The 14,035-nt window shown below is 43.2% G+C and overlaps 1 protein-coding gene across 1 annotated transcript in view; it reads right to left on the reverse strand.

Annotated features, from left to right (window-relative positions):
• nt5dc1 (5'-nucleotidase domain containing 1) overlaps positions 1–14,035 on the reverse strand; it is a 665,771-nt gene that overhangs the window by 191,001 nt on the left and 460,735 nt on the right. Inside the window, exon 7 of the mRNA XM_063033647.1 lies at positions 5,830–6,004. Coding sequence (XP_062889717.1) covers positions 5,830–6,004 — 175 coding nt within the window. The remainder of the gene's footprint in view (positions 1–5,829; positions 6,005–14,035) is intronic.

Here is a 14,035-nt window from a genome sequence, read left to right on the forward strand (position 1 = left end):
AGATCGTTTTGCTGAACACCTGCGCTCTGTCCGCCAGAGAAAGCATGATCTCCCAGTGGCCACACATTTTAATTCCACGTCCCATTCCCATTCTGACATGTCTATCCACGGCCTCCTCTACTGTAAAGATGAAGCCACACTCAGGTTGGAGGAACGACACCTTATATTCCGTCTGGGTAGCCTCCAACCTGATGGCATGAACGTTGACTTCTCAAACTTCCGCTAATGCCCCACCTCCCCCTCGTACCCCATCCGTTATTTATTTTTATACACACATTCTTTTTCTCTCTCTCATTTTTCTCCCTCTGTCCCTCTGACTATACCCCTTGCCCATCCTCTGGGTTTCCCCCCTCCCCCTTTTCTTTCTCCCTGGGCCTCCTGTCCTATGATCCTCTCATATTCCTTTCACGTGACCCTGATCGGGTGGGCTAAGCAGGTGCTACACCTTGCCCGAGGCTAGCAGAGGAAAGAGGTGCCATTTACACCTCCTTTGGTAGAGATGTATCTCCACCCTGCCACCATTCCCTGCTGTGAATGTCTGCAAGAAAATGAATGGTGACAGATACATACTTCAATAATAAATTTACTTTGAACTTTGAAACTCTATATCAGGACTGAGACTGGTTGGGAAGGGGCAGATCTTGACAATTCCTTTGTGCTCACAGATGCTGCTCAACCTACTGAGTTCCTTCAGCAAATTGCTTGTTACTCAGAATTTCAGTATCCACGGTCTCTTGTGCCTACATTCAAAAGCTTGTATGTAATGCTCCTTTTTGAATTCAATTTTGGCGCATGGACATTTTTGGCAAAACTAGTATTTATCACACATACCTGCATAGCTCCAGCTGTGTGAAGCCAATGTGAGCTGATACGTTGGGTTTTCACGTGTTATTTGGCTCTTCTTGAAAATGGAACAATGAATATTGACTAGTATTAGGCCATATTCATTAGCTAGGGTATATAACAAATGTTAAATTTAACAGCAGCCAGTCCTCAGATTTGAATGTGGAAGCAGATTGAATTTAAAACGTAGCTCAGAACAATGAGCCTCCTGGAGCTGCAGGTTGAGGGTCAATCGCAAACAAAGAAACACTCCACTTAGACCTCAGATGTCTGTATATGCATGAATGTGGCCCAGTGTCAATGGGGATTAACATTCACTTTGGGAGTCTGGAGTGTGGGTGCAAAGATGAGGTGTTTGAAAACAATCTCTAATTCAAAAAAATTATTGTAGATACATTGTAACTATAGAATTGTCCTACTGTTACTTTTGATCTTTAGCATATAAAATGTTATGCAATATTGGGTCATGAGGCCTCTTCCTCCAAGAGTGTCTCAATATGATGCCTGCTGCTCATTGTTGAATAAGACACTTCTGTATCCACTAGCTTCAGTGTCTTTGTTCACGTTACAATTAGATTGCACATCAATAATGACTAGATGTACTGTAATACTAGAATGGTGCAACTATGTTAAAAACAGGCGGGATGGATTAATGTGCCACATCCTCCTATACAGTATGCATTGTTCACAAATGCAATCGCTGGCTGAGTATCCAAAATTTTTACCAATAAAAGCAGATTATTCAACTTTGGCTGTAATAACTGCGATGGCTGTGAAACATCTGCACTTCACATCATCGACATTTCTCTGAAATCACTCCTGTTCCATACATTACTCATTGCAATACAATGCGATATCCCCCCTTCAGGAGGCACACAGCAGAAACAGAAACTGACAGGTTTCACTGGACATGCATCTGATGGATTAGGGAGGCATACAGCTCAAGGATGGAAATTAGTGAACTGAAAGGAGCCGAACCTTTAAACAAATGCTTTGCAAATTGGTTTGTTTAGTGGGTCACAAAGAATAAAGACAAGTATTGCAATGAAAAGTATAATCCTGAAACAAAAGATGATTTCAAGGTTTTTCCCTTTCCAAGAAACAAAACTTTACTAAGCATTCTTTCATAAACAGAAATACCTTAATGATTCATTTGCTCTCTCAGTACAATTTTGTGGAAGACTGGCAGAAACCCTGGGGAAATGCTGTAATCTGTCCAACTACATTACAAATATCAGAATAAATTTCCATGGTACCACAGGTGCAGAACAGGAAAGCGTTCGAAAAATGGTATGGTTCGTCATTTACATCATTTCTCCTGGGACTCTGCCAATCATCCAGCAAATTTATGACAGGACATTGGGGAAGAACATGGCAGAAATTACTATTGTGTAAGGGAATATACTGTATCAGGACCCTGAAGAGGGCTCCCAGCCCGAAATGTCGACTGTTTATTACTCTCCATACTTCTGACCTGACCGCCAACATTTAACAACACACACAAAATGCTGAAGAAACACCACAGGTCAGGCAGCATCTGTGGAAAAGAGCAAACAGTTGACGTTTCATAGAAACATAGAAAACTTACAGCACAATACAGGCCCTTCAGCCCACAAAGTTGTGTCGAACATTCTCTACCTTAGAAATTACCAGGCTTACCCATAGCCCTCTATTTTTCTAAGCTCCATGTACCTATCTAAAAGTCTCTTAAAAGATGCTATTGTATCCGCCTCCACCACTGTTGCCGGCAGCCCATTCCATGCACTCACTATTCTGCGTAAAAAACTTACTCCTGACATATCCTCTGTACCTACTCCCAGCACCTTAAATCTGTGTCCTCTTGTGGCAACCATTTCAGCCCTGGGAAAAAGCCTCTGACTATCTACACGATCAATGCCTCTCATCATCTTATACACCTCTATCAGCTGAGACCCTTTTTCACAAATGGAAAGGGGAAAGGCACCTGAATAAAAAGGTGGGGGAAGGGGAGGGAGGATAACTAGAAAGTCATAAGTGAAGACAGGTAGGTGGGAAAGGTAAAGGATTGGAGAGGAAGGAATGTGATATGGGAAGAGAGTGGACCATTGGAGAAAGGGAAGGAAGGGACCCAGGGGGAGGTGATAGGCAAGTGAGAAGATGTAAGAGGGCACACTGGGGAATAGAAGGACTTAGTGTGTGTTTTTGGGTTCATTCCCACTGCTGTATGCAAGGAGTTTGTATGTTCTCCCTGTGACCACGTGCTTTCCTCTGGGTGCTCCGGTTTCACTCTAAAGATTTATTTATTGAGACATACAATACGGAACAAGCCTTTCTGGCCCAATGAGTCACACTGCTCAGAAACCCACCTATTAAGCCCGAGCCGAATCACAGGACAATTTCCAATGACCAATTAACATATAACCTTTGTCTTTGTACTGTGGGAGGAAATTGGAACACCCTGGAGAAAACACACACACTCACAGGAAGCCCATACAAACCTCTTGCAGACGTTGCAAGGATTAAACTTGAAACTCTGACACCCCAAGTTGTAACAGCACCGTGCAAACCGCTACACTACAGTGGTGCTTGCGTGATAACGATTGTTCCTACATTAAGAATTCTTGCAACTTCTCTGACTGACAATTAAGCATAGACCTGTGAGGAACTACTTCCTAAAAACTGGCTAATAACTGGTTAATAGCCCATGTCATCTGGGAAAGTGATTGAAGTCAAAGGTTTTTTATTTTTCAACAACATCAGCTACACTGATGTGACGTGAACCAACTACTTGCCTGAAGGAATCAAATTTGGTGTCTGGGCAACATTGAGTGAGAGTCTGATCTGAAACAGGAAAATTATATTAACCTCTGAATAATTCCGATTTTAAAATTGTCTTATTGCTTTTCTTAGTTATTCTCTTGATGAATGCCATATGGAATAGTTGGAGATAACAAGATGACTTTAAGTGGGGAAGTGGAGATACTGTTCTCAACATTGGCTGGCAAAAACGTAGGTTGCAAAGTTCTACTCAAAGCATGGCATTATATTTCATAATTTAAAAGTCTTTTTTAATGTGAAAGGAACAGAAATAAAGAAATTGTAATGAAAATTCCATTATTGACTATACTGTATTGGTGATAGTTAAGTACAAAGACAATTAGTCAGTGTTGGAGGCCCAAAGGAGTGTCCTGGGTTTGGAAGACTGTCTGTGTGCATGGATGTGTGGGATGGAAGGAGAGAGTGAGGGAAGTGTCTATGTGGTTGGGTGTGTGGGAGGGAGAGAGTGAGGGAAGAGTGTCTGTGTGGATGGGTGTGTGGGAGTGAGGGAAAAGTGTCTATGTGGATGGGTGTGTGGAAGGGAGAGAGTGAGGGAAGAGTGTGTGGATGGGTATATGGGAGGGAGTGAGGGAAGAGTGTGTGGATGGATGTGTGGGAGGGAGAGAGTGAAGGAAGAGTGTCTATGTGGATGGGTGTGTGGAAGGGAGAGAGTGAGGGAAGAGTGTGTGGATGGGTATATGGGAGGGAGTGAGGGAAGAGTGTCTGTGTGGATGGGTGTGTGGGAGGGAGAGAGTGAGGGAAGAGTGTCTGTGTGGATGGGTGTGTGGGAGGGAGAGAGTGAGGGAAGAGTGTCTGTGTGGATGAGTGTGTGGGAGTGAGGGAGTGAGGGAAGAGTGTGTGGATGGGTGTGTGGGAGGGAGTGAGGGAAGAGTGTGTGGATGGGTGTGTGGGAGTGAGGGAGTGAGGGAAGAGTGTGTGGATGGGTGTGTGGGAGTGAGGGAGTGAGGGAAGAGTGTGTGGATGGGTATATGGGAGGGAGTGAGGGAAGAGTGTCTGTGTGGATGGGTGTGTGGAAGGGAGAGAGTGAGGGAAGAGTGTCTGTGTGGATGGGTGTGTGGGAGGGAAAGAGTGAGGGAAGAGTGTGTGGATGGGTGTGTGGGAGTGAGGGAGTGACGGAGTGAGGGAAGAGTGTCTGTGTGGATGGATGTGTGGGAGGGTGGGAGGGAGGGAGGGAGGGATGAGTGTCTGTGTGGATGGGTGTGTGTGTGTGTGTGTGTGTGTGAGAGAGGGAGGGAAAAGTGTCTGTGTGGATGGTGTGTGAGAGGGAGGAAAGAGGCTTGTTTTGCTGTTGCTGTTTAGTTGCTTGTAATGTTCATATCTTTAGGCTATCCTGCTTGTTAACACAAGCGACACATTTCACTGTATGCTTCCCCGTAATAAATAAATGAATCTGAATCTTAATTGCCCTGCAAATTTTAGCCATAGCACATACTGAATTAGACTCATCTTGAACAGTGGGATGAGTTCAATGGATCACTGGTGGATGATAAAGAAGACACAATCCCAACAAAATTCAGCACATCCGTTTAATATGCTCCACTACCCACTCTTCTTTATGTTTACAGCATTGTAAGGTGACTGGGTCACAATCCTGTACCAAAGTTATAAGCAGGAGAGAGGAGACTCAAATCTGGAGATCTCTGCAGAAGCAAACATGTGAAGTATTTAATAATAACATCAACAAAAAAGAATGAAGAAGGGAGTGCTTAGTGATCTACAAGGAAAAGTAAATCAAGTAACAGATTTAAACATGGAGCTCGATTAAAAAGGTTAACCAAGGCTGAGGCTTAAGTACAAATCAGTGTTCAGCCCACTACTCGATGAGGCTTTACGCAGCCCAGCATTAAACTGACTCTGCAGCTGTGGCCTGTAGCTATCAGCACGTGTCTCAGTGGCTGTGGACCATTTTCAGGGACTCTACGGTTTCATGTTCTGTGCAGTATTTATTTTTTAATTGTTCGCACAATTTGTTTTTTGCGCACATTGGATGTTTCACGGTCTTTGCTATGTGAGGTTCTTCGTAGATTCTAATGTGTTTCTTTGTTTTGTGGCTGCCTGTAAGGAGATGAATCTCAGGCTTGTATCTGGTACACACACTTTGACAATAAATGTACTTTGAACTAATAGGTTGTCCTTTGCCATTAGGCTACGTTGGGTTTCTGTACTCACCCTAGAATGTGCTCACAGAGCAGTCTGCAGTAGTCACTGTGCGAGCTGGTGATCAGCAGCAACACTTTTCCAGCATTTTTCAGTCTCCTCAGCCAATCTTTCACTGATTCTGAGCAACGGAGTAAATACTTTTCTGGATTCTTTTTCACCGATGGAAAATATATTCCAGAATCTTCTGTTTTAATAGAAAAGACAAATTACAGCCATTATTAAATGATCCATTGCAATGATGTTCAAATTACTATCTTAACTGGCACACTGAATTCTCTAAACATATTTGATATCTGGCATGTCAAATATACTTTCTACCCAGAGTCACAAAATTAACACTGGAAGTTTTCTTATCTTACAGTGTGACTGTAATATTTCATTGTTAGTGCGCCGTCAACATCTACAATATGCAGCTGAGGATATTCACAAGCAATCATGCTCATCGGGGTTATGGGTATAAGACATCTACTTCCTCAGAAGTTTGAGAAGATTCAGTATGGCATCCAAAACTTCAACAAACTTCTATAGATGCGCAGTGGAGAGTATATTGACTGGTTCCATCACGGCCTGATGTGGAAACACCAATGCCCTTGAATGGAAAATTCAACAAAATATAGTGGATATAGCCCAATCACAGGTAAAACCCTCTCCATCATCAAGCACATCTACAAGCAGCCTCCCACCATCAAGAACCCCCACAATCCAGGCCATGCACTCTCTAACTGCTGCCATTACAGGAGCCTCAGGACCTCACCCCCAGGTTCAGCAATAGTTATTACCCCTCAGCTATCAAGCTGTTCAACCACAGGGCATAACTCCACTGAACCCAACGTGGAACAGATTCAACAGCCTATGGACTCACTTTCAAGGAATTGATGCTCTCAATATTTGTTGCTTATTTCTTTATTATTATTATTTTATTTTTTTTCTTTTTGCATTGACACTCCTTGTTTTTTTACATATTGATTGTCTGTCTTTGACGTGTCCAGTTTTTCATTGATTCTATCGTATTTCTTTGTTCTACTGTAATTGCTGGCAAAAGAGTGAATCTCAGGATAGCATATGGTGACATCGATGTACTTTGATAACACATTTACCTTCGAACTCTGAACTTTAATGTCACAGGAGACCATGAAGAAGTCAGCATGGTTTCCTGAAGGAATAATCTTGCCTGACAAATCTGTTGGAATACTTTGAAACAAAGGACAAGCAGTGGATGTTATTTTCTTGGATTTTCAGAAGTCCTTTGACAAGATGCTGCACATGAGGCTAGTAGAGGCCTATGGTGTTACAGGAAAGATACTAGCGTGGATGGAAGATTGGCTGATTGGTAGAAGCAACAAGTGGGAATAAAGGGGGGCTTTTCTGGTTGATTGTTGGGGACTAGTAGGTGTCCTGCTGGGGTCGGTGTTGGGTCTGCTACTTTAGCTAGAGAGTGGTAATTGCCACAGGCAGCTGTGCAGGCCAAGCCACTGGGTATATTTAAAGCAGAGGTTGATTGGTTCTTGATTAGTCAGAGCGACAAAGGTTACGGAGGGAAGGCAGGAGAATGGGTTTGAGAGGGAAAATAAATCAGCCATGATGGAATGGTGGAGCAAGAACAACGAGCTTGGGCTGAATGGTCTAATTCTGCTCCTACGGTCTTACGGAAAGGGGCTTGTTACTGATCTGAATTGAACTGAATCGACTTTATTACCTACTTCCTTCATATACACGAGGAGTAAAAATCTTTACGTTACATCTCCATTTAAATGTACAATGTGCAATTTATAGTAATTTATAATAAATAGTATGTACAACAGGACAGTAACAAGATGTTTAAATATGAACAGTCAATATAACATAGAAATACAGTTCTGCCAGCATGAATTAAGCAGTCTAGTGGCCTGGTGGAAGAAGCTGTCCTGGAGCCTGCTGGTCCTGGCTTGTATGCTGTGGTACTGTTTTCTAGATGGTAGCAACTGGAATAGTTTGTGGTTGGGGTGACTCGGGTCACCAATGATCCTTCGGGCCCTTTTTACACACGTCTTTGTAAATGTCCTGAATAGTGGGAAGTTCACAACTACAGATGCGGTGGGCTGTCCACACCACTCTCTGCAGAGTCCTGCGATTGAGGGAAGTAGGATCCCATACGAGGTAGTGATGCAGTCAGTCAGGATGTTCTCATCTGTGTCCCTATAGAAAGTTCTTAGGACTTGGTGGACCCATACCAACCTTCTTTAACCGTCTGAGGTGAAAGAGGCGCTGTTGTTTATTACCAAGCAACTGTACAGAAAGAAAGGATCAATTTTCACAGCTCACATTCACATCTGAAAATTAAACATTCCTACTCATGATCATCAAATATGTGCTCCTTTACAAACCATTTCTAGTCAGGTGATGTAGAGTTTAGACCATAAGACCATAAGATATAGGAGCAGAAGTAGGCCAGTCGACCCATCGAGTCTGCTCCATCATTCAATCATGGGTTGATCCAATTCTTCCAGTCATCCCCACTGCCCTGCCTTCTCCCCATACCCTTTGATGCCCTGGCTAATCAAGAACCTATCTATCTCTGTCTTAAATGCACCCAATGATTTGGCCTCCACAGCTGCTCATGGCAACAAATTCCACAGATTTACCACCCTCTGGCTAAAGTAATTTCTCCACAGCTCTGTTCTGAATGGACATCCTTCAATCCTGAAGACACGCCTTCTTGTCCTACACTCCCCTACCATGGGAAATAACTTTACCATATCTAATCTCTTCAGGCTTTTTAACACTTGGAATATTTCTATGCAATTCCCCTTCATTCTCCTGAACTCCAGGGAATACAGCCTAACAGCTGCCAGGCGTTCCTTATACGGTAACACTTTCATCCCTGGAATCATTCTTGTGAATCTTCTCTGAACCCTCTCCTTTCTAAAATAAGGAGCCCAAAAATGCACACAATACTCCGAGTGTGGTCTCACAAGTGCCTTTTAGAGCCTCAACATCACATCCCTGCTCTTATATTCAATACCTCTAGAAATTAATGCCAACATTACATTTGTCTTCTTCACCACCGACTCAACCTGGAGGTTAATGTTTGGGGTATTTTGCACAAGGACTCCCAAGTCCCTTTGAATCTCTGCATTTTGAATTCTCTCCCCATCTAAATAATAGTCTGCCCATTTATTTCTTCCCCCAAAGTGCATGACCATACACTTTCCAACATTGTGTTTCATTTGCCACTTCTTTGCCCATTCCCCTAAACTGTCTAAGTCTCTCTGCAGGCTCTCTGTTTCCTCAACACTACCCGCTCCTCCACCTATCTTTGTATCATCGGCAAATTTAGCCACAAATCCATTAATCCCATAGTCCAAATCATTGAAATACATCGTAAAAAGCAGCGGTCCCAACACAGACCCCTGTGGAACTCCACTGGTAACTGGCAGCCAGCCAGAATAGGATCCCGTTATTCCCACTCTCTGTTTTCTGCCAAGCAGCCAATGGACCACCCATGCTAGTAACTCCCCTGTAATTCCATGGGCTCTTATCTGGCTGAGCAGCTTCAGTGCGGCACCTTGTCAAAGGCCTTCTGAAAATCCAAGTACACCACATCTACTGCATTTCCTTTGTCTATCCTGCTTGTAATTTCCTCAAAAAATTGCAGTAGGTTAGTCAGGCAGGATTTTCCTTTCAGGGAACCATTGCTGGCTTTGGTCTATCTTGCCATGTGCCTCCAGGTATTCTGTAATCTCATCCCAAATAATCGATTCCAACAATTTCCCAACCATTGATGTCAGGCTAACAGGTCCATAGTTTCCTTTCTGCTGCCTCCCACCCTTCCTAAATAGCAGAATAACATTTGCAATTTTCCAGTCATCCGGTACACTGCCAGAATCTATCGATTCTTGAAAGATCATTGTTAATGCCTCCGCAATCTCTCCAGCTACTTCCTTCAGAACCTAAGGGTGCATTCCAGCAGGTCCAGCAGATTTATCCACCTTCAGACCATTAAGCTCCCTGAGCACCTCCTCAGTCGTAATTTTCACTGCACTTTCCTGACACTCTTGAATGTCTGGTACACTGCAGATGTCTTCCACTGTGAAGGCTGATGCAAGATATGCAATCAGTTCCTCTACCATCTCTGTGTCTCTCATTACAATATCTCCAGCATCATATATACTTAAAAAAGCTTTTAGTATCTTCTTTGATATTCGTCACCAGCTTCCTTTCATAGTTCATCTTTTCCTTCCTAATGACTTTCTTAGTTTCCTTCTGCAAGTTTTTAAAAGCTTCCCAATCCTCTGTCTTCCGACTAGCTTTGGCTTCCTTGTATGCCCTCTCTTTTGCTTTTACTTTGGCTCTGACTTCACCTGTCAGCCACGGTAGTGTCCCTCTTCCATTCGAAAATTTCTTCTTATTTGGAATATATCTGTCTTGTACTTCCCTCATTTTTCGCAGACACTCCAGCCACTGCTGATCTGCTGTCCTTCCTGCTAGTGTCCCTTTCCAGTCAACCTTTGCCAGTTCCCCTCTCATGCCATTGTAATTTCCTTTATACCACTGAAATACCGAAACACTGGAATTTAGTTTCTCCTTCTCAAATTTCAAAGTGAACTCGATCATATTGTAATCACTGTTCCCTAAGGGTTCCTTAACCTTAAGTTCTCTTATCACCTCCGGATCATTGTTGAACACCCAATCCAGCACAGCCCAGTGGGCTCAACAACTAGCTGTTCTAAAAAGCCATCCCTTAGACATTCTACAAATTCTCTCTCTTGAGGTCCAGTACTGGCCTGGTTACCCCAATCCACTTTTATGTTAAAATCCCCAACAATTATCATGACATTGCCCTTCTGACATGCCTTTTCCATCTCCTGCTGTAATTTGTAATCCACATCCCGGCTGCTGTTTGGAGGCCTGGATACAACTGCCATTAGGGTCCTTTTACACTTGCAATTTCTGAACTCAACCCATAGAGGCTCTACACCTTCCGATCCTATATCATCCCTTTATAATGATGTAATATTATTTCTTATACACAGGGCAACACCACCGCCTCTGCCTACTAACCTGTCAAGTGTTTGCACTGGCTTGGCTTGAGAACGTGTGCTCCTATCTCAGTGGTTATGGAGAGCCAAATGCCTCCATGTACCTTTTAGAGTCATAGAAAAATACAGTACGGAAACAGGCCCTTTGGCCCATCTAGTCAGTGCCAAACTAGGGCCTCAAGATAAATCTACTCCTGTTCCACACAGCCCTCTTCTTTTCTTTCATCTATGTGTCTAAGAGTCTCTTAAATGTCACTGAATGTCTCTACCACTACCCCTGCATTGAAAAGTTAATACCTAATATTTTCATTACTTTGATCAAATTTAGGAAAGTATACCATAAAGATAAGACATAAACACAGAAGATTCTACAGATGCTGGAAATCCACAGTAACACCCACAAAATGCTGGAGGAAGACATAGTGAGGAATAAATAGTTGCTGTTTCGGGCCGAGACCTTCATCGGGACATAAGACAACATACAAAATAGTTTCTACAGCTGCACAGCAAAAACAAAAACCATGTATATCATACAGCAACAAACCTTGTATGCAATTAGAGAGAAATAACTATACTGAAACAGACTGGTTGGTGCAACCAGGCAGTCTTGGTGAATATCTATTATTTATTTATTTATTGAGACACAATTCAGAACAGGCCCTTCTAGCCATTCGAGCTGCGACTTTCAGCAATCCCCCAATTTCAATCCTAGCCTAATCATGGGATAATTTACAATGATCAATTAACCTACCAATAAGTACGTCTTTGGATTGTGGGAGGAATCTGGAGGAAATGGGAAGAGCTTACAAGTTGTTTATAGACAGCGGTGGGAATTGAACCTCGATCGCCGATACTGTGAATCATTGTGCTAACGACTATGCTACCGTGCTGCCCCGACTGTATATAGGGGCTGGACTCATACACATTCCTGGGCAGGACAACCCACCACAAACTAATAGAAACAAGAGATTCCTGATCTACGTTTTGGTTGTGAATACAGTTTTAAATTCTGTAGATAACTGACTACATTTGGTTGTGATTTCGGCTCACAACCTGTCACAGGCTGTGGCTTTTTCATTTCTTCTAAAACATTGAAGTGACTCATCTGGCTTGTATTCAAACTGTTTTCCAAAATAATCACTTAATATGGTTCTGATAATGAGGTTTAACAAACATTTTTAAAACAGATAGTCAGCACAAATAGAGCTTCATATTATATCTATTTTTCTTCAGCGTTTTTCCTCAATGAAATCACAAATCTCCATGTTATTTTCTTCTTCTTCTAAGAGAAGCTGAAGCACCTCCCCAGTTAAGTGGCTAAGTGGTTAACCCACGATGTGCTCTGTTCTCATTACCACCATCAGGGAGGAGATACAGGAGATGGAAGAGCCACACTCAATACTTTAGGAACAGCTTCCTCCCCTCCATCATCAGATTTCTAAACGGACAATAAAGCCATCCGTGAACACTACGGCCCTCCCTCCACTGGTCGGGGTTGACCGTGGATGTTGCCTCCTAGCTGTCTGCATGGTACACAAGCCAGGGCAATACAATGTGGTGTCCAAGCTGTTGCCCATGCAGCAAGCAGCCCCTCTCCATGCAGCTGATGAGTTCAAAACTGCGTCAGAGACCGATACAGTTTAGCACCAGCGGAGTTGCCAGTCAGTGTTGAAATGAACATAGAACTGCCGTAGATACTCCCGCTCTGGAGTTTTCCTCGGCGTTCACTCCTGAAAACCTTTCTCATGAGTGGGTATAGCTGCGAGGCAGTGGATGTTTACGATCAGGGTCTTCCTTCTCTTCGATGAGCTGCCAACCACAGCTGACGAGCCCCATCAGCCTAAAGCGACTGGTTTTAAGGCTCCAGTAACCCACCTTTGCACCCTCTCCTGTCAGTAGAAACAGTTCTGCGAGGCTTTACAGCTAAACCGCATGTGAAGTCCAGGAGCTAGACTTGATTGTCAGAGGTTGAGACACACACCATTGGGAGTATTTAATAGATAACGGGAGCTTATCGCCACTCCTCGCTACCGTGACACAGCAATTTCCTTTGGGATCGATAAAGTATCTGTCTACCTATCTATATATCAACCTCTCCTGGCGACGATATTAAACCATGAACACTACATCACCAGCTTTGCTCTCTTTCTGCACTACTTAATTTTTTAAAAATATATCTCTTATTGTAATTTTTAGTTTTTTTAATGAATTGCACTGTACTGTTGCTGCAGAACAACAAATCTCACGACATATGTCAGTGGTAATAAATCTGATGCTGATTCTGAACCTCTCCAACATTGTTCAGAAGCGAAGGGGTATAGAAGAACAGAGCATGTCCTTTAGAAATCACATCCGATTCTTCCTACCATTCTTAAAGGTTTTTGATGCTGGGAGTTGGCCCTCTCTCAAGAGATTATTTTAACAACCGTGCACTTGGACATACAAATATTTTCCAGCAGGAAGCACTGGTTAGCAATCACAGATGTGAGTTGTTGGCAGTTATTGTTTCCCTCAGAGTCAATGGAATTTCAGCCATTTACTGCCCAGCACTGAAAACCTATTGAAAGATCAACTAACCAAACACTGACAATGCACTAGACCAGGTTTATACTATCTCACCAGAGTACCTCTGGAGCTGAGTACTATACACTGATTTGTTGCCAGGAAACATAGAACAGGCCACTCGACCCAACAAATCCATGCTGTCATGGGAACAGAGAGGGGAGTTTGGAGTCAGGTTGGGGTTTAGGGACAGGAATTTGGGGGAGTTAGAGCTCAGGCCAGTGTCTAGGCCTCTGAACTGCAACCGTGTTCGAAGGCTGGTCACAGGGACATGTGTCGAAGAACATTTGTTGTTGCGTGATGGGCTAGTCATAGAATCATAGAAAAGGACAGCACGCAAATAGGTTCTTCAGTTTCTCTAGCCCATGCTGACCCACTTAAACTGCCTACTCCCATCAACCTGCACTGGGACCATAGCCCTCCATACCTCCCAACCATGTACCTATCCAAACTTCTCTTAAACATTGAAATTGAGCTTGCGTGCACCACTTCCGCTGACAGCTCGTTCACACTCTCATGACCCTCTGAGAGAAGAAGTTTCTCCTAATGTACCCCTTAAACCCTTTCACTTTTCACCCTTAACCCATGACCTCTGGTTGTAGTCCCACCCAATCTCAGTGGAAAAATCCAGCTTG

Source organism: Mobula hypostoma, chromosome 2 (assembly GCF_963921235.1).
Source record: "Mobula hypostoma chromosome 2, sMobHyp1.1, whole genome shotgun sequence".
NCBI lineage: Eukaryota > Metazoa > Chordata > Chondrichthyes > Myliobatiformes > Myliobatidae > Mobula > Mobula hypostoma.